Source organism: Trichechus manatus, unplaced genomic scaffold (assembly GCF_000243295.1).
Source record: "Trichechus manatus latirostris isolate Lorelei unplaced genomic scaffold, TriManLat1.0 scaffold00163, whole genome shotgun sequence".
Taxonomy (NCBI): Eukaryota; Metazoa; Chordata; class Mammalia; order Sirenia; family Trichechidae; genus Trichechus; species Trichechus manatus.
This window is the reverse complement of record NW_004444099.1, coordinates 1407345-1435100: the sequence shown is the minus strand read 5'-3', so window position 1 is coordinate 1435100 and position 27756 is coordinate 1407345. Positions and strand designations below refer to the sequence as shown.

Below are 27756 nucleotides of genomic sequence, written 5' to 3'. Positions count from 1 at the left end.
AATGCCTCATGCTTTGGGTTTCCATTACTTCCCTCCACCTGCTTTCTCAGAGGCTGAATCACAAGACGCCTGGTAGGCCTGGAAGGGCCTTCCTTCCCTGTTTGCTGGCCTGGTCCTTCCCAACTTCAGGTCTCGGGGAGCCTTCTCGGAACCTGTTTCAGCTTTTTCTACACTCTGAGCTCCCTGAGGGCAAGCTATGCATTTAATTTTTCTTTCCTTTCTACACAGTATCTTACACATTGTAACAGCTCATTGTTTAATAAAATTTAAAAAAAATTTAATTTTGAAATAACTTCAGACTTAACAGAAAAGTTGCAAAAATACAAAATTTCCCATATACTCCTTCCCCCAGAATGCCCAAATACTAACACTTACATCTCTCTCTCATGCTGTGTATACATGTATATGTGTGTATGTGTTGTTGTTGTTGGTTGCCATTGAGTCGATTTTGACTCAGGGAGACCCCACGTGTGCAGAGTAGAACTACTCCACAGGGTTTTCAAGGCTGTGACCTTTCAGAAGCAGATTGTTGGGTCTGTTTGCCAAGGTACCTCTGGATGGGCTCAAACCACCAACCTTTTGGCAAGTAGTCATGTGCTTAACTGTTTGCGCCACTGAAGAACTCATACACGTGAAATACACATATGTATATATAAAACTATTTTTCCTGGACCATTTGAGACTAAGATGCAGACATAATACTCCTTACACCTAAGAACTTCAGTGTGAATTTCCTAAAAACAAGTACATTCGCTTACATAACCACAGCGCAATTATCAAAATGACAAAATTAACGCTTAATCAGTTCTCATATCTAATGTGCAGACTTTATTCAAAATTCGCCAGTTGCCCCACTAATATCCTTTATAAAAAAAGAAAAACAATTTCCTAGTCCAGGCTCCAATCTAGGGTTACACGTTGCGTTTTACTGTCATGTCTCTCTAGCCTCCTTGAATCTAGAATGATTCCTTAGCATGTCTTTGTTTTTCATGGACCTTGAAGAATACGGACCATTTATCTTACACAATGCGTCTCCATTTGGATTTGTCTCATGTTTCATCTTGATGAGATTCAGATTATGCATTTGGGGCAGGAATACCATACAAGTGATATTGTGTCCTTTCTAGTGCATCATATCAGGAGGCACGTGCTGTTGTTGATGTTGTTAGGTGCTCTCAAGTTGGTTCCAACACATAGTGACCCTATGTACAACAGAATGTAACACTGCCCGGTGCTGCACCACGCTCACAATTGTTTTTATGCTTGAGCCCATTGTTGCAGCCACTGTGTCAGTCCATCTTGTTGAGGGTCTTCCTCCTTTTTGCTGACCCTCTACTTTAGATGTCCTTCTCCAGGCACATAATATCTATTTATTCTTTAATTGGTGACGTTAACTGGAATTACTTGGTTAAGGGATATCCAGCAGGTTTTACCATCATAGAGTTATTATTATTCCCTTTGTAATTAATAAATATGTGGTGTGGAGATATTCTGAGACCATGTAAATGTCCTGTTCTTCATCCAACTTTCACTCACTAGTTTTGGCATCCATTAGTGAATTCCTAAATCCTTCATTCTTTCTGTATTTATGAGTTGTTATTCTGTAAGGAAGAGCTTTCTCATCTCTTCCATTTGTTTATGACAGTATGGACTCATGGATTCTTCTATTTAATTAGTTATGATCTTTCCCTATCATTATTTATTTTGATACTCAAATGTTTTCAGATTTGGTCAGTGGAGGCCCCTTCAGGCTGGCTCGGTGAACTTTTGACATGTTCCCATAACTGTTTAAGTACTTCCTTATTTTTGGGCACAGTAAGATGTTCCTGGCTCATCTTATACTCTCCCAGCCCCAGCCCTTGAAGCAACCATTTTGCCAAGGAGCCTGGTGAACAAATATTTTAAGCACCTCCCTGACACTATTCAAACACCAGAATTGCAGGCCTGTTAAGCAAATGTCTGTTTTGGATGGACCCATTCTCCAGTACACACCAACTTCGCTGATGAGCCAGAGCAGTCACATCTCAACAAAGTGGTGCCATATTTTGCACTTTATTATCCTCACCCATCTCCAGTTCACTTAAAAATAATTCCATCCCCCCAAGCCCAGCCTGAATTTCTCGTTTCTTGTCACGTTCTAAGGCTTTTTTTTTTTTTGTAGTGAAATACATAAAGTTGATTATGAAACAGATTGTCCTTGATTTTGTGTCATATTGAGTTTGGGGAATAGAAGTTATATTTAATTTTGTACCTGAGAAACAATTAGAAATCATATATTGGTGTGCATGGACTCAGAGTAAAGGTGTAGACAGCCTCGAGGGACATCTCATCCACTTTACAGTGGAGTCTCTCTGAAGCTATCCAAGCCCACCTCACAGATATAGCTTCTCTTGGAGAGAAGCTTGATGTATGAATTGGAAGCATCTGAGTCTGATAATTGTACTTTTTTTCTTTTTAATACATATTTTTTATTATGGTAAAAATATACATAATGAAGCATATGCCAATTCAACAATTTCTATATGTACAATTTAGTGCCATTGATCAAATTCTTCAAGTTGTGCAACCATTCTCACTATTCTCTTCCAAATTATCCCACCATCATTAACATAAACTCAATGCCCCCAAAGCAAAAACTCTCTTTCCTACTTTCTCCCACTGCTGGTAACCACTAATTATCTTCGATTTCTGTATATTTGCTTATTTCATATAAGTGTAATCTGTTATTGGATTTTTCATGCCATGGTTAGGTGACCTTGGGAAGGTACCTGAAGTCTCTGAAATTGAGATTCCCTATCCCCAACATAGGAGTCCCTGGGAGGTGAAAATCATTAACGCTTGGCTGCTAACCGAAAGGTTGGAGGTTCAAAGCCACCAAAAGATGCCTGGGAGAAAACCCTATGGAGCACAATTCTACTCTCACACACATGGGTCACCATGAGTTGAAATTACTCAACAGTAACTGACACTCCTAACATGAGAATCGCATCTGCATAGCCAGGGGTGATTTGACATAAAGATTGTTGGAATGAAGCCCGTTGTGAGCAGGAAGAAATCTAGGATCTCCTCCAGCTTAGCGCTTTGCTTTTGTAGATGAGGAGAGTGAAGACCAGAGAGGGTAAGTGGCTTCCCTAGGCACATCATGGAGTAGCCCATCCACTCCACATGCCCCTGGTCGTTGGCCATGGCTCATAGTCTTTGGGAAAAGGATGATGCAGAACCCAAGGTGTTGCTTCCACTGATCTCTTCACCAAATTGCAGGTTTGAGAAGATGATCAGTGGCCTGTACTTGGGGGAACTCGTCAGGCTCATCTTGCTGAAGATGGCCAGGGACGGCCTCCTGTTTGGTGGCAAGAAATCTTCTGCTCTCCATATTAAGGGCAAGATTGAGACGCGACACATGGCTGCCATGGAGAAGTAAGTTGCTGGCCGGACCCCACCAGTCTTGATTCTGCAGAGGGCTAGGGCAGGCAGTCAAGGCGTGGTCTGCTCAGTGGTCATGCGACAGCACTAGGGACCAGATCTTTCTTCTTTACCAGGAGGATTTCAGACATGGGGACGGCTTCAGATGGGTTAGCCCTCTCTGCTATGACTCAGGTGTGGCATTCTCATTGGTTTCACCAGCCAGGTATTCTGCTGTTGGACATCCACCTCCCCCCCACCCGTGTTTTGTTGCCTTCTTCCTCCCTAAAGTGGTGATTTGAAACCTTTTCAGGTCAGAGACCCCTTTGAGAATCTGATTTGAGTTCTGGACCCTTTACCTCCCAAAATGCACGTTCATGCATAATTTTGCTTACAACATCAGGAACCCTTAAAGTCCATGTGTGGAGTCCAAGTTAAGAACCCCTGCTATAGCAAGAATCTCCATCACCTGATGCCTTTAGGTGCTGGCTTTGACTTTGGTAATTTGAGTTCTTTCACACAGATCCCTAAAATGGGAGCTGGTTGGTGAATTTGGCTGACCCCAGTCAACTCAGGGTTCTGCCCCCTCAGGCTTAAAAACCCTGGTATTGCCCTGAGCTTGGCAATCAGTTTAGGTTCTGAGCTCAGCAGAGTGGCACCTGACCCCCAGAGTCTGCTCTGTGCAGTGCTTGGTAGAGATGGAGCTCCTGTGAAAGGCAGTATAGTTCAGGGTGGTTAAAAGCATGGGCTGTGTATCTGACTGCCTGAGTTCAAATCCTGGCTCTAGCACTTGCTAGCACTGTGACCATGGACAAGTTACCTAACCTCTCTGTGCCTCAGGTCTCTCACCTGTACAGTAATGACGGATTCCTGTGGGGATTAAATGAGTTAAGTGTGTGAGGTCCTTAGACAAGTACCGGGCACATAGTGAATGTTCAATAAATGTTGGCTGCTATTATCATTGTTGACACTGACGTTGTTATTATATTCCTGGGTGCCAGCATGTTTGCTTTCACATTCCTGAGAGGTGACAAAGTGGCCCCTCAGGAGATGGACAAGTGTGACCTTCTCATTCCTGTACCCTGGCCAGGTATAAAGAAGGCCTTGCCAACACCAGAGAGATCCTGACAGACCTGGGCCTGGAGCCGTCTGAGGCTGACTGCATTGCGGTCCAGCACGTCTGCACCATTGTCTCCTTCCGCTCAGCCAATCTCTGTGCAGCGGCCCTGGCAGCCATCCTGACACGCCTCCGGGAGAACAAGAAGCTGGTGCGGCTGCGGACCACAGTGGGCATGGACGGTACCCTCTACAAGATACACCCCCAGTAAGTGTTGCCTGGCAGCCTACCTTCGGCAAAGAGCCTCCCCCTGGAATGGAGTCCAAGCTGTTCTGCCCGGGCTATGCTGCTCACCTGGGCTGCTGGAACCAGCCACCCCTACTGGTCCTGAGATTACAAAGCAAAGGGCAAGTCCAGAGACTACAGCCCTCTAGCTGGCTGGGCTGCTTTTGGGGATCTTTCTTAGAGAAATATTGTGCTAATGCCAGCTGCCTAACTAGCAAAGCCGTCCATCCATGTGTCTGTCCATTCATCCATCTGTCCATCTATTCATTTATTCATCTACCGATCCATTATTTATCGAATACGTACTGTGTAGTAGGACTGGAAAACGAGATAGAGCCAATTATAGACGGGGAAGAACAGAGGTGACAAAGGTTGCCAAGTTTACATGAAGGATCTTGGTAGAAAAATGCAGAAAAATGAGAATTTCCCAGAAGGAAGGAGAGCAAAAGTCTCTTTGGCTAACTGAGGTGGTATTGGAAGCCAGTGGGGGCACCCTGGAAGGAGCTGGGGAAAGAAAATCTCTCCCTTTTGCACAGAGATGATGTTCAGCCAATATGTTATGCATGGACATGCCCTATTGGTTGAAATATAAATTGATAAAATAGCCACTCCCCTGAGCCTCCCAAGTGTCCCTTTCACTGTCCCAGCTGTAGCCCCTCTCCTCAATCCCCCCTTATGCCCTCCCTACCATCCAGCAACGGAAGGGGTGAGCCTGACCCAGCAGGGCTCTCCAGGGCCCCGTTCCACAGATACCCCTGTGTCTGTTCCGATTAGCTGGGCCTGGCCTTTCTGATTGTTAAATATTTTGGCCATCACCCCGGTCTTCAGGTACCCGAAACGCCTGCACAAGGTGGTGAGGAAACTGGTGCCAAACTGTGACGTCCGCTTCCTCCTGTCGGAGAGCGGCAGCACCAAGGGGGCCGCCATGGTGACCGCCGTGGCCTCCCGCGTGCAGGCCCAGCGGAAGCAGATCGACAAGGTGCTGGCTCTGTTCCAGCTGACCCGCGAGCACCTCGTGAGCGTGCGCGACAAGATGAGGGCTGAGTTCGAGTATGGGCTGCAGAAGAAGACCCACCCACTAGCCACGGTCAAGATGCTGCCCACCTATGTCTGCGGGATGCCTGATGGCACAGGTGGGCCGGGCCAGCTCCTTCTCTTCAGGGACCCCCACAGCTTCCGTTAAAGCTCTTTATAGCTAGTTAGGGTTTTTGTTTTTGAAGCCTTGGATTCATGCCTGCAAAGGGGTGAAGGGAGAAGTAGGGTAGGGTGCCAGTACTCCTTCTCAACCTGTTTGCCTTGGTTAAACCAAGGTATTTGCAGTGAAAGAATATCTAAGTTAGGTTCCAAATGTGTGTGTGTGTGTGTGTGTGAGTGTGTATATTATGTATGTATGTGAGTGTATGCATGTATATGTATGTATATACGTATGTGTATATGTGAGTGTGGATATTATGTATATAGGTGTGTATATGCATGTATATGTGTGTACATATATGTATGTATGTGTGTGTATGTGTGTGTGTGTGTGCATGCACGCGTGTGTGTGTCTATGTAGTTGAGAACATGGAGTGTACCCGATGCTGTTAGCAAACAGAAAACCCACATCCTGACCCTGGGAAGGATGCATCTAGACACATGGGGTTGCCTAGGTTTCCTGCCTAACTTCTCTGACTCTGCTCTTTTCTGGGTGGCTCTCCCTCTCCCCTCTCATCACTTTCTGCCCTGGACTTTTCCAACCCTTGATCCTTCTGGTTCTCTGTGCTCAGCCGAGAGAAGCCACTAACTAATGGAGTCAGTTCTTTGAACAAGTTATTTCTCCTCTTTGACCCTTACTAGCCTCGTCTGGAAATAATGACATTCGTGAAATCCTTTACATTTTATAATTTGCTTTTGAGCCTTTAATCTCATTTGGTCGTCACAACCACTTTGTATATTAGGTAAGGAGAGAATGATTCCCATTTTATGGATGCCAAAACTGAGACTCTGTGAGGTTCGATGACCTACTCAGGGCCACACAGCAGAATTTTGGATCTCTGAACAGCGAAGACCTCCAGGATCTTTTCCAGAGTCAATGTTCTCTGTGTCTGCATGGGAAAAAGGCTGAGAACAGTAAAAGATACTGTTCAATTATTCATTCTTTCATCCCTTGAATCCTCTGTTCTTCACTGCTCACAGTTTCATTAAGCACCTACTGTGTGTCAGGCTGTGTTCCAAGCACTGGTGATACAGCAGTGAAGAAAACACAGTCCCTGCCCTGTGGCACTCGCAGTCTGCTAGGCTGGCCAATGATAAACAAATAAATGTCATATGATGTCAGCTAATGATAGGTGCTATCAAGAAAAATAGAGCAGGATAAGGGTTAGAGAGATATTTGGGAGTGATGGCTTCGGCAAATTCAAGGAACAGCAAAAAAGACAAGTGTGGCTAGAACAGAGCAAGTGCGAAGGTTCTGTAGAGCAGACGATGGTGCCATGAGAAGTCAGAGACGTGAAACGGCTCTGTGCTTGGGTGGCCCTGCACAGTGTTGTTGAGGAGCTAGGGCTTGATAGGTTCCTCGTTAGACAGGTGGGAGGGTGTGAATCTGGGGGAGGGGAGAATGGGGATAGGAAGAATCATTTTACGCTTGTGATGAACAATTCCTCTTGGCTGTACAGATGAGGTGGAAACTACTTCTGGAGTCCAGCTGCAGTCAGGGTAGCCTGGCCCACATTTACCACCAGAGGCTCCTTGGGCACAAGTGTCACGTGCGTCCTATACCAGATACCCTACACCCAGAACACAGTTCTGTATCCCACACTAGAGCAAGAGTATTTGGGGCTGCCTACAGAACGTCAGTGAGTGGGTTTTAGAGCTGGAAGAGTCTACAGAGGTCCAACCTCTCTGACTTCAAAAAAAAAAAAAAAATTGCTGTATTGTTGATTCTGACTCATAGAGACCCCACGTGTGTCAGAGTAGAACTGTCCTCCATAGGCTTTTCAGTGGCTCATTTTTGGGAAGTAGGTCACCAGGCCTTTCTTCCAAGGTGCCTCTGTGTGGACTTGAACCTCCAACCTTTCAGTGAGCAGCCGAGCACATTAACTGTTTGCACCACCCAGGAACTCCTCCCTTGCTTCACAGATGTGGAAAATGGGACCTGGACTTTCTTGCTCAAGATAAAAAACTCATTTCTCAGAACCCCCAAATCCCCTGATTCCAGTTCAGGTCTCTCTCACTGCACATCACTGGGGTAGATCAGGTGGTGCCTAGGCCTTTGCTGAGGACAAGAGGAGGCCAAGAAACACCATCTGGCCTCAGACAGGCTCAGATGTCTGCCCAATACCTAGACGCTGTGCACGGTGACAGTCATGGCCCTCTGGTCCATAAGTCGCAGGAGGACAGGCTCTGGCCAGCTCGTTTGCAGCATTTCCTCTTCCTCCTAATGCCTCCACACAAGCTCCTGACTTTCTCCACCACAGAGAAAGGGAAATACCTTGCCCTGGATCTGGGCGGAACCAACTTCCGGGTCCTCCTGGTGAAGATCAGAAGAGGGCGAAGGTTGGTGCGGATGTACAACAAGATCTTTGCCATCCCCCTGGAGATCATGCAGGGCACAGGCGAGGAGGTAACTGCCATGGGTGGGGGTGGGCTTTCTGTGCTTTGTGGGTGCCAGCCTGCCACCAGGTATGAACGCCCCTTGCTCTCACCCTGCAGCTGTTTGACCACATTGTGCAGTGCATTGCCGACTTCCTGGACTACATGGGCCTCAAGGGAGCCCAACTACCTTTGGGCTTCACGTTCTCCTTTCCCTGCAGACAGACAAGCATTGACAAGGTAAGCTAGCTCAGCCAGGCTTGCAGCCAGCCTGGTACGCATCCTCCTTCCACCAGGGGATCTCAAGGTCCCTCTGAGTCACTGTTCATTTTATGAGGTCTTAGGTTCAGGGAAGCTGGGGAAACATGAAGAGAACTGTAACCACTTTATTTATTTATTATGTTCCATTTTTCATTACTATTTTTTGGATTGAAGCTCCCAGACAACTTTAGAGTCATAGACAATAAAGAAATACATACAACCTGCTAAAAGGCTGGTCAAGCATAATGTGGAAAGACAGAAAGAGGTAATGACCCAGAATTTGACCAGTTAAGACCAGTTATAACACTGGACACTAATATTATCTGTGCATTCCTAGGCAGCCAACGTAAATGGGGTTATAAGGTTTTTATTGTCTGATGAAAGCAAGCTTACCAGTTCATCACAGGAACTACATTTCTCTCCTGATATTAGAGTTTCAGGAGGAATTTATCACATGGACACTTATTTCGTTGACATTGAAGAATATCAGGTATAATAACTTCAATAGATCATTTATAGTAATTTAAAAACATTTGTCATAAGATTTTTCTTGGAATTCGTGGATAAAAGCATCCCCTTTCACCCAGTGATTAATTTTATGTTTAATGAGTGAACGTTTTTTATTGGGAAGCTAGGACTTAGGTAGACCAGCTATATGGTTTCGTTTTTCTGTAAACTAACTTGACTTAGGTGTAGAGCTTAGAAAGTGAGCTGTTCTCTTAGACTCCCCTAGATTTCCACTGACTCATGGGGGCCCCTGCCTGGAGCTGAGGGTGGGTGAGTTTGGGTGAGGGCAGGGCAGGGCTGCCTATACTGCAGCTTGAGGGAGATGGGGTGCAATCTTTGTGACAATGTACAGTGAACATCTTTGTATAATGTCCAACGTTCTCTTACAGCATGATTTTTTATGGTTGTATAACATTTCCTAGGCAGATGTACAAGACGATAGATCCATATGTTGGAATTATAAGATGCAGCTAGTTTTTCATTGGGGAACAATGCTTTGATGATCATTTTGTAGCTTTATGTTTACTCACATCTTAATTCTGTCCTTGACTCAATCAGAAGTGGGATCATTATGATCCCAGGCCTATATTCCATGGAGTCATGGCCAAGGAACCTGACTTGCCCTTTGATGAATATGAATTGCTGTAATTATTCCACTCAGCAGTAGACATTGTCTGAGCATCATGCTGCGTGAAGTTTCCATGCTCAGTGTTGGGGCTGCAGAGATGGAATCACAGTCAGAAGCACATGAAACTATAGTGCCTTGTATCTCTTACATGTTGAGGTTGTGCAGTGGTGCCAGCAAAGTATTGCTCAAATGAATTTCCCCTCCCTTCTTTCAGGGAACACTCATAGAGTGGACCAAAGGCTTCAAGGCCACCGACTGTGAAGGGGAAGACGTGGTGGACATGCTTAGGGAAGCCATCAAGAGGAGAAATGTACGATATGGGAACTTAGCTCTGAATCCCAAGTTGGGGCATCTGAGTATCACGACTCTTTTCAAGGGACAAGTTCTTTCTGACTTAATTTTGTGCCTATATCCATTGGGGGCTCACACTTTTGGACTGAGAATTTGGTGACCTCTGTTCTTCTGAGGGTAAGGAGGGGGCCACCTGTAATGGGTAGGAGTGCTGGTTCTCAACCATGATGTCATGTTCTACCAGTAGAGCTCTCTGCTCTGTCACCCTGTGCCAAGTCCCTGTGACTCTGACCTCTGTCCCCCTTGGGTTGATATGTTCCCCCTGAGTCTGCTTGGCTTGTCCATTCTGCCTACAGTAGAGCTGCGTCCTTTGCAGGAATTTGACCTGGACATAGTTGCAGTGGTGAATGACACGGTGGGGACCATGATGACCTGTGGCCATGAAGATCCCAATTGTGAGATTGGCCTAATTGCAGGTAAGCGGTTAGGCATGTCCCATTGACATGATCCTGTATGATCCTTTGGAGGTTCCCTTTTAACATAGTGAGGGGCAGGGGACCATTGTCCCATTATACGGAGGCTTTGAAGTCATCTTTGTCCAAGACAGACAAGAAATTAGGATTGTGATACCAGAGCCCTAATTCCTAAGTCTTTACTTAATACCTTTCTCCATTGAAAGTCCTAAGTCAAAGTCATCCTTTCTACTGAGGAAGGAAAATGGCATAGAAGGGGACTTTCAAATTAGAGCCTTGGGGCAGGTTGTCCTGGGAGGAAGGTGGCCATAGATAAGATTTGACTAGAAGGCAGTGCTAGAACTTGGAGCATGTTGGCCTGGGGCTGATTGATTTTCACTTTGGCCCCAATGTGTACCTCTTCTGTTCCTCTGAGCTTCTCCGGCTGTGAGGGCTCGAAGAAGGAAAAGAGCTGGAAAGAAACTCAGGAGAAGGGAAGAGGATAGTCTGAAGTGATACAAAAATATTAAGGGTCTTTGGGAGAAGTCTGGCAGTGATTAAGGCCAAGGCTGGATTCTAGGTGACTGACTCTAAGAGGTGGGGCAGGAGTGGGATTTGAACAGGTGGAGATGAAGACTAAGTGCATTTCAGATGTGCATTAACATACAGGCACGTGTTAAGACATGACAGGCTGGAAAAGTTGTTCCAGTTGGTTGTTTGGGTTTTCTGGAGATGAGTACTGGGTGGAATGAGGTGATGGGATTTACTGAGATGTCTTCAGTGTCATCTCACACTAACTCTTATCCACTGTGTGACCGGGGCAGAATACTTTACTCTGTTTGAACTTGAGTTTCCTCATCTGTGGGAGGGGCTGGACTATGTCTAAGAGGTTAAAGAGGTAATACCTGTTTGAATATAACAGTTGCCTGGACAGCTGTATTGAGAATGGTTCTGAGGCCAGCTCATGGGCAAGACAGAAGAGAGCGGCCCATGCATGCCAAGTGTTTGCTGATCCCAGACTAGATGATTTCTCATGGTCACTTCCAGCTCTGATTGCTAACTCCATGATTACTTGGAAGCCCACTTTTTGTGCCTATGGCATACCAACAGCAATAATAATAGCAGCAGGTACCATTTATTGAATATGTGCCACGTGGAGGAAATTTTCAAATATTATCTCATTTTTTCCTTATAACAAATCTATAAGTCAGGTATTATCTCCATGTGACAGATGAAGAAACTGAGTCTCTGAAAGATGAGGTACTTACCTATGATTACCCAGCTATGAGTGTAAAGCTGGAATTCACACCCAGTTGTATCTGACTCTAAGCCTAACTTCTCATCCACTGCACTCCACTGCCTCTCTAAGACCTGCTGGTATCTTTCAAAGATTAAAGTCCCTTCATGTTCCCCTCTAGGAACAGGCAGCAACATGTGCTACATGGAGGAGATGAGGAACATCGAACTGGTGGAAGAGAATGAAGGGAAGATGTGCATCAACACGGAGTGGGGGGGATTTGGAGATAATGGCTGCTTAGATGATATCTGGACCCAATACGACAAAGAAGTGGATGAGGGGTCCTTGAATCCTGGAAAACAGAGGTGAAAAGAGGGGGAGAGGGCTGTGTGCATGGACGCAGGTTGTGCAGGGCACAAGTTTACCAGAGCAAGTGAATGCTGTTTTCATGCCATAGACACCATAGCTTTGATATTTATCACCACTCTCCATCAAACAGAAACAATATATTATGACAAGTTTCCAACAGGTAGAAGGAGGAACACCTTTTTCTAATTAGAGCAAATATCATCTGAGTATCATGTCTCTTTTCTAATTATAGACTAATGAGGCAAAGGCTGCAGGAATGTCCACTTGCTGTGGGCCAGGTGTCACAGAGCAGGGTCATGGTCTGACTTAGTGAGCCCCCTCGGAGAGGACTTTTAGTAGGTCCAGTTTAGAGGTCTACATCTTCAGCCTTTTAAGAGTTTGCTGCCAGGTCGGTGACCTCTGTTCTTCTAAGGGGTAGGGAGGTGGCCACCTATGATGGGTGGGAGTGCTGGTTTTCAACCATGACATCATGTCCCACCAGTGGATCACAATCGCTTATGAGGTGTATTATAATTACTGACCATATTTAGAATGCTGTTCATTTGAATGTTCTTTTCAAACATTAGAATAGATTTATACTTGCATTCTGATATGCCTTTTTGAGTAGGAAAGAAAGGGGTAGATAGAGCTAGAATGCTAGGACTTGATAATTAACCTGGGCCCATTCACTAGAATGGAGGTTGGCAAACTTTTTTTCTAAAGGATCAGATAGTTAATATTTTGGATTTGGCAGGCCATATGGTCTTTGTCACAACTACTCAGCTCTGCCTTTGTAGAACAAAAGCAGCCATAGACAGTAAGTAAATGAGCGAACATGGCAGTGTTCTAATAAAATTTTATCTACAAGCACAGGAGGTGAGCTAGACTTGGCTCACAAGCCACAGTTTCCCAGTCTCTGCACTAGAATGTGTCACCTAGAGATTATCCATCTTAAATGTTTGGTTAACAGTTGAAAGCCTCTGGACTGAAGGGTACAGCTGCCCACATCACAGAGAGGAGATATGAACCAACAGAGGAAGTCATGAGTGTAGGGTTGAGTGGTCCTGGCACCATCTTTGGAAAAAGTACCGCAGAGCTTCCGCTACCATCCCCTTGCTTAATCAACATTTAACTATCTCTTAAGTTTAGTGTCCTAATATATATATAAAGATGAAAAGATAGGTGTATTGTGAGAGGTGGTATCCAAGTTGAGAAGTTGAGCAGATAGGAAATGTAACGGGATGTGTGGGCTGTGGACACCTTGGTAACTGTTGAATGAGAATGTTGTCTAGGAAAAGACTTGGGCAAGGCCAAGGTCAGCCCTGGTGGTTCTGTGCCTTCCTGTAGCACTAGTCTTTGTAGCTGGAAGGCAGGTGAGTTGTGGTAGCCCCAGATGAAGCAGGGGTTATGCTAAAAAGAAGGGACCTAGCTCTGAATCCCAAGTTTGGGCAACTGAGTATCATGTCTTTTTTCAAGGGACAAGTTCCTTCGAACTTAATTTTGAGACTATATCCACTGAGTGGGGGAGGCAGCTCACATTTTTGGACTGAGAATTTAAGGGGGCTGCACATTTGGTTTGCCTTACAGTCACCATTATTTGTCTGTTTCAATGTTGGTTCCTTAGACTGATGAGGTTCTGAGCATTTAAAAGTCCAGTACATAAGTCTTAAACACATTTAGATTTTCATTTGACTCAGGACAGCTCATTCTAGCCCTGCACACTTATGATCATTGTTATTAGTAACGATGGCATCATTGTCACACATGCCTGTGCAAAGTGCTATCAGTTATAAAGCCCCCTCTGCCCCCTGCTCCTTGCTCTCATGGATCTCATAGCCTAGTAGAAAGGAGGACGGAAACTCACTTTTTTTATTTAGCACCCCTGGTGCATACAGAGAGTTTAAAAATATTATCTCATAGAGCACAATCTCCAATAGAACAGATTTCTTCAAATACAAAACCAAGGAGCCTCTCTAGTAGGACAGGTATGTAATACAAAACCAAGGAGAATTGGGGCTGGGCCAGGAGAGGAACTGTCTTTTGCTGAGTGTCTACTTGTGCCAGATGCTTTCATCTTAACAGTCTTGTGGGGCCGGTGTCTTGCTCCCTATTTTATAGATAATAGTTTACAGCTCAACCTCCAAGTCATGCAGTTAGTCTGTGGCAGAGCTGGGACCTGGCTCCAGGCTGAGACCTGGTCAATATGGCTCCAGAGCCTGGATTTCCCCGCCATGTCATGCTGTCTTCTGCATCACATTCTCCAGGTTTGCTGCTTGAGGGAGCCTTGTTAGGCCCACCTGAACCAGGCAGCTGCCTTCCAGCACTCTGCTGGTCCTTTCTGCGACTGCTCACCAGCTCTGATTTTCCTGCCCTCCCCAACCTTCTTCCTCCCCCAAACAGGTACGAGAAAATGACAAGTGGGATGTACCTGGGGGAGATAGTGCGGCAGATCCTGATCGACCTGACCAAGCAGGGTCTCCTCTTCCGTGGGCAGATTTCAGAGCGTCTCCAGACTAGGGGCATCTTCGAAACCAAGTTCCTGTCCCAGATCGAAAGGTGATGTTGGATCAAGTTCACCCGTCCCGTGGGAGAGGCACTGGTTGGGATGGGCTGCCCTTGAGTGGGGGTCGGGCAGATTTGCCATTTAAAAATAAAAACAGAAAGGCCCTGGCTGGCCAGAGGACTGCCTCCTGAGATGTTCCCTTTCTCCAGAGGGCCCCACACGGCTGAGGGGCTGCATCCTGCCTGGGGCCTCAGAGTGTTCAGCAGGAGTGACGAAGTCTGCACCGAGCGTGACACAGGAGTTAGCTTAAGGCTATTCATCTCTTTTGTTCCTAAAAAGATGATGTGTCTGCAGTATGAAAGAAAAATTTGGGGAAAAAAAAATCACCCATATGCCCACTGCCAAATACAACTATTTTGATTTTTGTACATTATGTTCCCTTTCAGTCCATGAATGGGTACAAAGATTTTTTCCTAGTTGCAATCATATCACATGTATCGTTCTGCCTATTGGTTTACTGTGTTTGTTCATGGAAACATTCATTTATAATTCTGATTTTTATTATTAAAAAATTTTAAGCATAGGCAAAAGTAGAGAAAATAGTCAAATGAACCCAGTAAACCCCCAGTGTAGCCACCATCAGCTTCAACAATTGTCAACTCCTGGCTAAATTCAGTTCATCTATTGTAACTCCCGATTCCCTGACCCCCAAGCTGGATTAATTTGAAACAGATCCCACATTTTATATCAGTTCATCCATAAATATTTCAAAATGTATTTCTGAAATATAAGGATTCTTTAAAAAAATATAACCACAATACTGGGATTACACCTAGAATAGTTAATGATAAACCTTAACCTCATCAAATAACCTGACAGTGATCCTATTTCCCTAGCTGCCTAAAAATATATATATATTTTTTTACAATTCATTTGCTTGTATCAGTATCTGAACAAGATCCATACATTGCATTTGGGTGATTTTTTTTCTTTAATTATTGTAATTTAGATGAAAATTTACAGAACTAGTTTCTCATTAAACAATTAGTACACATATTGTTTTGTGACATTGGTTACCAACCCCATGACATGTCAACACTCTCCCTTCTCGACCTTAGGTTCCATATTAGCAGCTTTCCTATCCCTTCCTGCATTCTATTCCTTGCCCCTGAGCTGGTTTGCCCCTTTAGTCTCCTTTTGTTTTATGGGCCTGTCTAATCTTTGGCTGAAGGGTGAACCTCAGGAGTGACTTCATTACTGAGCTAAGAGAGTGTCTGTGGGCCATACTCGCTGGGTTTCTCCATTCTCTGTCAGGCCAGTAAGTCTGGTCTTTTTTTGTGAGTTAGAATTTTGTTCTACATTTTTCTCTAGCTCTGTCCAGGTCCCTCTATTGTGATCCCTGTCAGAGCAGTCAGTGGTGGTAGCCGGGCACCATCTAGTTGTGCTGGACTCAGTCTGGCGGAGGCTGTGGTAGTTGTGGTCCATCAGTCCTTTGGACTTATCTTTCCCTTGTGTCTTTGGTTTTCTTCATTATCCCTTGCTCCCGACAGGGTGAGACCAGCGGAGTATCTTAGCTGGCTGCTCACAAGCTTTTAAGACCCCAGACACTACTCACCAAAGTAGAATGTAGAACATTTTCTTTATAAACTATGTTATGCCAGTTGAACTAGATGTTCCCCGAGACCATGGTCCCCACAGCTCTCAGCCCAGCAATTCAGTCTCTCAGGGAGTTTGGATGTGTCTGTGGAGCTTCCATGACTGCCTTGGACAAGCTGTGCTGGCTTCCCCAGTATTGTGTACTGTCTTACCCTTTACCAAAGTTACCACTTATCTGTTGTCTATTTAGTGATTTTTTTCCCTCCCTACCCATTCAGTCCCTCGTAACCATTAAAGATTGTTGCTTTTTGTGTGTAAACCTCTTCATGAGTTTTTATGGTAGTAGACTGATATAATAGTTGTCATTTTGTGATTGACTTATTTCACTCAGCATAATGCCCTCCAGATTCATCCGTGTTGTGAGATGTTTCACAGATTCATCATTGTTCTTTATCGTTGCGTAGTACTCCATTGTGTGTATGTACCATAGTTTATCTATTCATCTGCTGATGGGCACCTAGGATGTTTCCATCTTTTTGCTATTGTGAACAATGCTGCAGTAAACATGGGTGTGCATATGTCTATTCATGTGACGGCTCTTATTGCTCTAGGATGTATTCCTAGGAGTGAGGTTGCTGGATCATATGGTATTTCTAGTTCTAAAGAAGCGCCATCTTGTTTTCCAGAATGGTTGTACAATATTGTGATATGTTTTTTTTTAGATCTCTAGGTTTCCCCTCCCTCTCTTGTTCTCCTTTGGATTTATTTGTTGAAGAAACTATTATTTATTCTACAAATTTTCTACATTCTGTATTTTGCTAATTGCATTGTTTGTCCCTTGCATTTTCTGTAAACTCGTGTGAGATCCGCATACTTGACTAGATTTGGGGGCAAGAGTACTTTATAGGTGACATTGAGTTGTGTCTGTCTGCCTGCCTCTTTCTCTCCTATGACATTAGCCGTCATTATTTGCTCATTGCCCCGATCTATTATTTCACTAAGGATTGCAAAATGGTGATAATCTAATTCTATCATTCCTTCTGCATTTATTACCTGGAATACTTCTTGAAAGAGAAACTTCCCCATGTCAACTCTTTAGTTTAATTATCATTTTAAATGGCTGAGTAATGTTATTATGTTGCTGTGCTATAATTTACACAATTTTTCCTTTAGTGTGAGATGCTTAGCTTATAATTTATGCATTTCTGCTATTCTGAAGAGCACCATAATTAACATTTGTGTACACATAGTCATTTGCATCTTGTGAATTATTTCCTTAGGAGTAGAAGCATTTGGTCAAAAGGCATAGGTTCCCTTATGAACACACTAGTTTACAAAAAGGTAGTTCCAGTGTTGACCATCACCAGTTATGGACCAGCGTGCCCGTTTCACCGCTGTTCCTACTAGTACTGGATATTATCAGAGGCTTTGTCTGGATTTTCTCTAATTTTATGTTCATTCATTTAATTCTCTGAATCTTTATGGCCAGATGCCAGCAAGCCAAAAATCACTTTGGGGAAGGACAACAAAATCAATTCATAAGCTAAAGCAGTGTACTTAGTGAAGGGACTCTAAAGGGCTATCTCACTGTCTGAGGAGATCGTGGTAGAATCAATAACAGCAGCAGTGACTTGGTGTTTTTGAAATGTTGATTAGCAGGTAGTCCTCATCCTTTTTCTGTCTGCTCTTCAATCAGTCAGCTCCCAAAGAAAGGGTTAAAAGTCATCACCTTTTGGATCGTCTTTTGCTTGGGAAACAGTTTCTCCCTCATCTGCTGCAGATAAGCAGATTGGCTTATCTTCTCCTTGCTTTTTCTTTTGGACTGAATACAAAGAAAGTTGTTCCTGGACGAGTGTGAGGAGGCAGCACCCGTCTGTCTCCAGAAATACTTGCTTCCAATGCACAAGAAGTGTCCATTTGGAATGCTTTGATTTCTACAGTTAAAAAAAAATCCTATAGAATGAAAAGAAAATCACATCCATCTAGTGCCAGTTGGAAGATGGTAGGTCTACAGTGACCTTGCCCCATCTCAGAGCATGTCATCAAATAGGTGAGGCTGTGATTCTGAGGGGAAGCGCCCTGAGTTTGAGATTCATGTCCTGTTTGTGCTATGTGACCTGAGGCAGGTCTCTTCACCAATCCGGACCCCACCATCCTCTTCTAGAAGAGAAGCAATTGCTTTGCTGCTTAACCTCCAGGATTGCTCGAGAATCAAGTAAGGTAATGAATGTACATGAAAGAACTTAGTAAACTGTGAAGGGCCTGACCCTGGTAGGAAGTGCAGGTTTTCTTTTGATATACACTTAAAAAAAATACACTTGATTTTTTAGAGCAGTTTAGGTTTACAGAAAAATTGCACAAAAAGTACAGAGAGTTTCCATATGCCCCTTCCTCCGCCTGCACTCAGTTTCCTTCTGTTATTAACATCTTGCATTAGTATGGTACATTTGGTACAGCTGATGAACAACTCTTGGTACATTATTGTTAACTAAAGTCCATAGTTTACTTTAGGGTTCATGCTTGGTGTTGTACAGTCCTATGAGTTTTGTATATCATGGGTAATGTGTATCCACCATTGCTGTATCATGCAGAATAGTTTCACGGGCCTTAAAATGCCCTGTGCTCTGCCTATTCATGCCTCCCTCCCTCCTCCGAATCCCTGCTAACCTCTGATCTTTTCATTGTCTCTATAGTTTTCCCTTTTCCAGGATGTCCTGTAGTTGGAATTATGCAGTATGTAGCTTTTTGAGACTGGCTTCTTTCACTTAGCAATGTGCATTTAAAGTTCCTAGCTGGATAGCTCATTTCTTTTTATTACTGAATAATACTCCATGATATGGATGTACCACAGTTTATCAATTAACCTACCGAAGGACTTTTTATACACAGAACATAGTTTCTCTTTCTAGAAGTTTTCCAGCTAGTAAATGCAGAAGGAATGATAGAATTAGATTATCACCATTTTTAATCCCTAGTGAAATAACAGATCTGAGCAATGAGCATCAATGATGGCTAATATCATGAGAGAGAGACAGACAAAGAATATTACTCATTACTTTCAGAAAGTCTAAAACATACAGATGAGCAAAAGAAAAAAAATAAAAATCACCTGTAGTCTCACCAATGTCTAAATTGATTTCCTTCTGGTTTTTTTTTTTCTATGCAAGGACAAACTTTCTTTAAATTATTTTTATTTTTATTGTGCTTTAGGTGAAAGTTTACAGCTCAAGTTAGCCTTTCATACAAAAATTTATACACATATTGTTATGTGACCCTAGTTGCTCTCCCTATAATGTGACAGCACACTCCTCCTTTCCACCCCGGATTTCCCATGTCCATTCAGCTGGCTCCTGTCCCTTCCTGCCTTCTCAGCTCGCCCCCGGACAGGAGCTGCCCATTTAGTCTTGTGCATCTACTTGAACTAAAAAGCACACTCTTCACGAATATCCTTTTACGACAAGGACAAACATTTTAAGAAAACAAGGTCATTCAGTACATAGCATTTTATAATCTGTTTTTTACTTAATACGTCTTGTACCTTTGCCCAGGTGTTAAGGAGTCTTCTGCAAGGTCATCTGTTGTCTGTTGTGCTACCGTCCACCTGCTTTATCCCCCCTGTGGTCATATAGGCTGTTTCTCAGTTGCTCTCTTCTGGTAACACTCGTCTTTTCTAAATATCACCAGAGACTATCAAGGGTATAACTTCACATTGTTTAGCTTGGGAGTCAGAGTTCTGTTTAAGTACCATTCATTCACTTTGACATTATCAGGGTTTAGTCTAGACTCAGAGCCCTGATGGTGCAGTGGTTAAGCATTAGGCTGCTAACCAAAAGGTCGGCAGTTCAAATCCACCAGCTGCTCCTTGGAAACCCTATGGAGCAGTTCTATCCTGTCCTATAGGGTCACACTATGAGTCAGAATTGACTCAATGGCAACAGGTTTAGTCTAGACTCAGGAGCCCTGGTAGTGCAGTGGTTAAGTGCTCAGCTGCTAACTGAAAGGTCAGTGTTTTGAACCCACCAGCTGCTGCACAGGAGAAAGATGTGGCAGTCTGCTTCCGTAAAGATTTATAGCCTTGGAAATTGTTTGGGGCAGTTCTGCTCTGTCCTATAGGGTCGCTATGAGTTGCAGTCCACTCAATGGCAATGGGTTTGATTTTTTTTTTTTTCAGTCTAGACTCTAGGCCAGGGGACAGTGGTGGTTCAGTGGTTGAATTCTTTCCTTCCATGTAGGAGACCCAAGTTCAATTCCTGGCCAGTGCGCCTCAAGCGCAGCCACCATCCATCTGCCAGTGAAGGCTTGCATGTTGCTATGATGCTGAACAGATGTCAGTGGAGCTTCTAGACTAAGACGGACTAGGAAGAAAGACCTGGCAGTCAAATTCCAAAAATCAGCCAGTGAAAATCCTATGGACCACAATGGTCTGATCTGTAACTGATCATGGGGATGGAGCTGCTGATTCATTCTGTTGTGCATGGTGTCACCAATTTGACAGCAGTTTGCAACAACAATAAACTCGAAGCCAGTCTGTCCCCATGATGGATGATGGGGGCTTCTCTGCAAATGCTTCTAGTCAAAACAGATTCCTATTCTCTAAGGTGGTGATTGTATATTGTATATTTATATATCTACTTGCTCATTGAATGTGCCTAGCCCAATGCTAGCTGCTACCGACAATACTTTCTTACCCTCAAACAGCATGTAGTCTAGTTGGGACAAGAAAGCAGAGACTCAGAAACCATTAAATGAAAGGAAAGATAGGCTTCAGTAGAATGGTGTCAGAGTGCCAGGAACTTGGGCAGGAGAGGGCTAGACTTGGTGTGAGGTGGCTGTGTTTGAATCCTGCTCTGCTACTATTTGGGGACAAGTCTCTAGCCCTCTGAACCTCAGATTCCTCTTTGGAAGAATAGGTACCTGGTGTATTGTTTGCTGAATCTAATAATAGCTCCCAGTGAGACGATAGATATAAACGTGAGGTACTCACACTTCATTTTTTAAAGGTAATGGGACTTCCTGGGGGTGGTGGACCTTCTTGAGTCTCAGCTTCTAAGTCATCTGTTCCACCTTAGCCACTGCCCGGGTAGTTTTCTCCTCCGTTTTGCTAGAGCATCTAGGGATGGGGAGGCCAGGCAACATGCTAAGCAGGCCCCAGGGGCCTGGGAAGCAGGTCTTCACATTGCCTTCTGCCCCCTACAGCGACCGGCTAGCCCTCCTCCAGGTCAGGGGGATCCTGCAGCAGCTTGGCCTGGACAGCACGTGCGAGGACAGCATTGTGGTGAAGGAGGTGTGTGGAGCCGTGTCCCGGCGGGCAGCCCAGCTCTGTGGCTCTGGCCTGGCTGCCGTCGTGGAGAAAAGGAGGGAAGACCAGGAGCTTGAGCACCTGAGGATCACTGTGGGCGTGGATGGCACCCTGTACAAGCTGCATCCTCAGTGAGTGCCCGGGGAGAGGTGTGCGGGGAGCGGGGCGAGTGTGGACTCAGAACAATCTTCTCAGCTGATAAATGGGATAATGCGTCCTCACCCTGCATGGGGAGGGAGTGCCACGTGGTGGTGAAGTCAGGCTGTTGAGTCTGTCGGACAAGGTTTAAGTCTTGCCATCTCTACTTCCTAGTGGTATGATGTTGGAATATTAGCCAGCTTCTCTGAACCCCAGGTTCAGAGATCCCTACCTCATAGGGTTGCATAAAGAGTAAATGAATTAATACATGTAAAATGCTTCACCCAATGCTCAGTAAATGCAAGCTATTATTTTATCATTATTCACATCTGACCTCACAGGGTTGTAATGACAACTGAATATTTTGCATAGCACAGAGCATTTGCTAAATAAGAGCTGGTTATAATTTTCTTAGCTCAGATTCAGTGGACAGAAGGCTTAAGAGCCCTGTCAGGCAATGCGGGCTTAAATCCAGGCTCCACCACTTAGAAGCTGGGAGCCCTAGGGCCAGTTTCTCACCCTCTTTGAGCCTCAGTTCCTTATCTGTAAAGTGAGGCCAAAAATCGTACCTACCTCAGAGATTATTGTGAGGATCAAGTAAAACAGCATCTGCAGAGTGTGTGGCACATCACAAAAGCGAAATAATGGGTGCTATCCTTTTTGCTTAATGTTTTACATTTTGTTTTGGTGAAGAAAAACAGTAATACAAGCTTATAAAATTTTCAAATTGTGCTGAAGTACATACATGGACATATTATTATTGTAACTGTTAGCTCTTCCTCTGTTGCTGGCTAATTATCTAAAGTAACTGACAGGTATCTTGGTGCTTCTCCCTTTGGGGGTCACATATTTTTGGTATGGTCCTTTTTGAGGGGAAAAAGCCACACAAGTCATCTCAATAGGTACAAAACAAAAAGCATTTGACAAAATCTGATATACTTTTGTAATGAAAACATTAACAAACTAGGAAAAGAAGAGAATTTCCTCAACCTGATAAAGGGCCCCACAGCTAACATCATACTAAACAGTGAAAGACTAAAGTTTTTCTCTTAAAATCAGGAAAAAGAGAAGAGTGCTCACTTGGCCATCTCTATTCAACATTGTACTACCTCCAGATGATCATGTGGTTTTTGTCCCTCAGTCAAGTCTTGGTTCAAGGGAGAGGCTTGCAGGAACCAAACCAAAAATACATGACCCCAAGGGGAAAATCTAGCCAGGTCAATTAGGCAAGAAAAGGAAATAAAAGACATCCAGGTTAGAAACCTAAATATAAGAACTAAAACTAGAAAACTCTTAGAAGAAATAGGAGTAAATCTTTGTAACTGTGACTTTGGCAATAGATTCTCAGATATGACACCAAAAGCACTAGCAACCAAAGAAAAAATAGACAGTAGATACATTGGACGTCATCAAAATTTAAAATTTTTGTGCTTCAAAGGACGCTATCAAGAAAGTGAAAAGACATCCCACAGAATGAGTGAAAATGTTTTCAAATCCTGTATTTGATAAGGGACTTATATCCAGAATATAGAAAAAACTCTTACAGCTCAACAATAAAAAAGACAAGTAACCCAGTTAAAAAATGGGCAAAGGATTTGAACTGATATTTCTCCAAAGAAGATATATAAATGAACAATAAGAACATGAAAAGAGCTCAGCATCATTACTCACTAAGGAGATGCAAGTCGAAACCACAATGAGATACCACTTCACACGCACTAGGACAGCTATAATAAAAAAGACAATAGCAAGTGTTGAGAATGTGAGAAATTGGAAACCCTCATGAATTGCTGGTGGGAAAGTAAAATGGTGCAGTCACTGCAAGAAACAGTTGGGCAGTTCCTTAAAAAGATAAACATAGTTACCATATGACCTAGCGGTTCCATTCCTAGGTATACTCAAGAGAATTGAAAACATATGTTCGTAGCAGCATTACTCACAATAGCCAAAAGGTGGAAACAATCCAAATGTCCATCAACAGATGAAAGGGTAAACAAACTGTGGTACATCTATACAACAGAATATTATTCAGCCATGAAAAGTTATGAAGTGCTGATACATGCTACAACATGTTTGAACCTTGAAACACGCTGAGTGAAGGAAGCCAGTCACGAAAGGCCATATATTATATGATTCTATTTACATGAAATGTCCAGAAGAGGCAAATTCATAGAGACAGAAAGTAAGATTAGTGGTTGCTGGGGGTTGGGGGGTGGTAGGACTGAGGAGTAAGTGCTGAATACTTATGGATAAGGAGTTTGTTTTTGGGATGATGAAAATGTTCTGGGATGAGATAGTGGGTATGGTTGCACAATTTTGTAAATATGCTAAAAACTACTAAACTGTACATTTAAGAAAATAAACTAAAAAAAGAAAGAAAGAAAAAGGCTTCGCTGTGTACCAAGCCATTTTCTGCTTTCTTTCAGGCAAGTCAGGGTTAACCACTCTTATGGTGCCTCCGCTAAGACTTCAAAACTTCTCCCAGTTAACCGGCAGAGCCCCAGGGAGCTGCAGAGGTTGGCCAGAGATCCCCCACTGGTTGGGTGTCAGAGTCAGATTCAGAACCTGTTCTGGCATGCTGGCCTTCAGAGATGATGCCCATCTGTACCATTCATGGTAACCCAGGATCCCAGAAACAGAGGCCACGCAGGAACTGAGCCTAGACACCCATGCCTCTGGCAAACACTCTCTGGCCCCATAGGCTAATTTGGTAACTCTGACTCCCAAGATGCCCATTCAAGTGGATTTAATATCTTAAAAGGTAGCTGAGAGAGGAAGAGGATCGTTGCGATTAAAACTCTGCTTTTGGAGAAAATGAATGGAGGGAGGGATGGATGGATAAAGCAAATAGAACAGTATTTTCACAGTTGCTGAGCCTAGGCAAAGGGTGTAGAGATGTTCATTATACTATCCTGTAAATTTGAAGATTTTCAAAATAACAAGTTGGGGGAAATTTGGAAAAAAAACAAAAAAACAGTAGGGGAGGGGCTTTAGAAAAAGACAGGCCCGGTTCAAATCCTAATAAACTTACTAGTTGTGCAAACTTGGACAAGTTTCTCAACTTTTGGGCATCCATTTCTTTATGTGGTGGAAATCATTATACATTTCAAATGTATTTGTTACACTCGTTCTGTATGTAAATTAACACCTAGAACAGTTTCTGGCATTAGTAGTTGCCCAATAAAAGGGATAACAGTTGTTTAAGAAGCTGTTTAGAGCCTGAGGAACAATCTTGAAGGAACAAACTAGATTAGAATTATTTATAAATATGTTGATCCCGTATGTAAGTGCCGATGATGTTTCCCTTTCTCTTCTTCATAGCTTTTCTCGGATACTGCAGGAAACCGTGAAAGAGCTCGCACCTCAGTGCGACGTGACGTTCATGCTGTCGGAAGATGGCAGTGGGAAGGGAGCAGCTCTGATCACCGCTGTGGCCAAGCGGTTACAGCAGCCCCAGAAAGAGAACTAGGGACACCCCCGGCTTGGGCGTGACATGACTTGGACACTGACCAGCCTTTCCTCTGGCAGATGAGTTGGTCAGGAACCAGCAGGAAACCTCCTGGCAGACTTCATCTTCTAGATGGCTCAGGGAGAGCCCCAGGCCCTCGGGTACTCTTAGCCTCCTGTTACTGGTTCTGCAGTGGTATGAAATGATGTCTCTATTTGGCGTATTGAAGCCAAATATGGGTCAACTCTCAGTCAGAGGGTCTGGCCCAAGAGATCCCTTTTCAGCAGATTTTTCCCTTGAGGCTTGAGCTATCAGTTCTCTGTGACTTTGATGGACTTGGAAACATACCCAGAATTGGCCCATGTGGCCTGGCTGGCTGATTCCCCGCTGAGATGCTCAAGCCATCAGTTGTAGTAGATTGGGCCCACTGCTTGTGGATGAACAATTGAGGGTGAAGGGGACTCATGTAATAAACTAGGGATCCAATCTAACTTGTCCTTGACTTGTCATGTTGACTTCAAACAAGAAAGGAGAACAAAGACTTTGGAGTGTTCAGCCCTGGGATGCAGAGGGATTGATTACTGGGGAGCCCTTGTAGGAACCTTCTCATACTGAAGTGAGTTATGTCAACCCTTTAGGATTTCTTTCTTCAATAAGCTTGTGTGATAGGAGGGGTGCCATTCAGAGCATCTGTGTCTCATTTTGCATGTGGTTTGTGTTGCTGCTCTCGATAGTTGTCTTAAGGACTGTTAGATATATGAAATCCAGTAAGTGAATAAAAATGATGATTTCCCAACAAACTTTGTGTGAGGTGTTGATATTTCATCTGAGAGGCTCACTTGGTAACATCATGCTCTGCTGGTGGAATCAGGGACAGAGTCAGAAGGAGCTGAGACCATCTATCTAGTCCAAACTTCTCACCAACAGGGGGAAATACAAGCGATTTCTTCTATAACAGCTTTAACAGATTATCCTATTTTCCCTTGAATCAATAATTCCAGTGACTGAGAGCTTACCACTTGATCTTACAGCTCTTGCTTCTGAACTGCTGGAGTTGACAGGAAGTTCTTTTGACCTCCAAGCTGACCCCCACCTCCTAGTAACTTGATCCCTCCCACACATCCCATCGGTGTCCATTCAACCCTCTAGAACTATCTAGAACTGGCCTGTTTCTGATCATTTCTCCAGTGAAAGTTCTCTCTCTCCTGATCCCACCAACCCATTATCTGAACCTCCTGTGACTTCCTACCTTGTCACACAATTATCTGTATGAGTTTCTTATCCAGCCTAGTAGATTGGAAACTTTTTAAAAAAATTTTTTCCCATACGAAACTTTATACATACATTGTTATGTGAATCTAATTGCTCTCCCCATACTGTGACAGCACATTCCTCCTTTCCACCCCTGATTCCACATGTCCATTCAACCTTCAACCAGCTCCTAACCCTCTCTGCCTTCCCATCCCACCTCCGGACAGAAGCTGCCCGTTTAGTCTCTTGTATCTACTTGAGCTAAGAGGCACACTCCTCATGAGTATCACTTTATGTCCCACAGTCCAGTCCAATCCTTGTCTGAAGAGTTGGCCTCGGAAATTATTTTAGTTCTGGGCTGATAGAGAATCCAGGGGCCATGCTTTCCAGGGTTCTTCCAGTCTCAGACCACGAAGTCTGGTCTTCTTACTAGAATTTGAATTCTGCACCCCACCTTTCTCCTGCTCCATCAGGGACTCTCTGTTGTGTTCCCTGTCAGGGCGGTCACTGGTGGTAGCCAGGCACTATCTAGTTCTTCTGGTCTCAAGTTGATGAAGTCTCTGGTTTATGTGGCCCTTTCTGTCGCTTGGGTGAATACTTTCCTTGTGTCTTTGGTGTTCTTCATTCTCCATTACTCCAGGTGGTTGGGACCAATTGATGCATCTTAGATGGCCGCTTGCAAGCTTTTAAGACCCCAGACGCCACTCACCAAAGTAGGATGCAGAATATTTTCTTAATAAGCTTTGTTATGCCAATTGACTTAGATGTGCCCTGAAAGCATGGTCCCCAGATCCCTACCCCTGTTACTCTGTCCCTCAAAGTGTTTGTGTTCAGGAAACTTCTTAGCTTTGGTTTAGTCCAGTTGTGCTGACTTCCCCTGTAGTGAGTGCTGTCCTTCCCTTCACCTAAAATAATTCTTTAGGTTAGAAACTTTTTGTCAGATGCACTGCACCCTTCTCATGAAACACTTACCAGATGGAGGGATGATTAAAAAAGAAAGCACTGCAAGAAATTTTCCTTGGAAAAAGTGGAGACTATCCTCTTGGGAAACAGACTGAAAAGAGTAACATTGCAAGTCATTCTGGTTGATTTTACTTTGAATTATGTACTTAATTGCATACTCAATTATATAACGCTTCAACTCCACAAAGTATTGGCTGCTTCTTTATTAGATTATGATTCCCAGTGATAACCGTCACCCTTTTCTGAAGCAGGATGTTCAGACAGAATGGAGGCGGCTGAGTGTAAGAGGTTGAGAGAGAAGCCAGCCAGAGCTGAGGACAGACAAGGGAGCTGAAGTTATCCTGAGAAATATCTTTCCATACATTCAGTAAATGAATGTAGAGTCACTGCTGTGGGCAAGTCCTAGATTTACTAAGATTAACTTTTTGTATCTGGGGAAATGTATGGTTTTATTAAAATTATCTGTATTTTGAGGTTATACCTCTTTGGGGAAATGTTTCACCTTATCAGGTTTTGTTTT

General features: G+C 43.9%; 1 protein-coding gene across 2 annotated transcripts in view; it reads left to right on the top strand.

Moving 5' to 3' along the window:
- HKDC1 (hexokinase domain containing 1) overlaps positions 1–25827 on the top strand; it is a 49095-nt gene extending 23268 nt beyond the window's left edge. Inside the window, exons 8-18 of one of the 2 annotated variants that reach the window (XM_004386382.1) lie at positions 3262–3417; positions 4493–4726; positions 5573–5877; positions 8200–8345; positions 8435–8554; positions 9925–10020; positions 10378–10477; positions 11872–12055; positions 14439–14594; positions 21334–21567; positions 24896–25827. In XM_004386382.1, coding sequence (XP_004386439.1) covers positions 3262–3417; positions 4493–4726; positions 5573–5877; positions 8200–8345; positions 8435–8554; positions 9925–10020; positions 10378–10477; positions 11872–12055; positions 14439–14594; positions 21334–21567; positions 24896–25043 — 1879 coding nt within the window. In that variant the 3' untranslated portion in view covers positions 25044–25827. The remainder of the gene's footprint in view (positions 1–3261; positions 3418–4492; positions 4727–5572; positions 5878–8199; positions 8346–8434; positions 8555–9924; positions 10021–10377; positions 10478–11871; positions 12056–14438; positions 14595–21333; positions 21568–24895) is intronic. The other variant, XM_023740730.1, reaches the window with a different exon arrangement.
- Positions 25828–27756: the final 1929 nt, after the last annotated feature.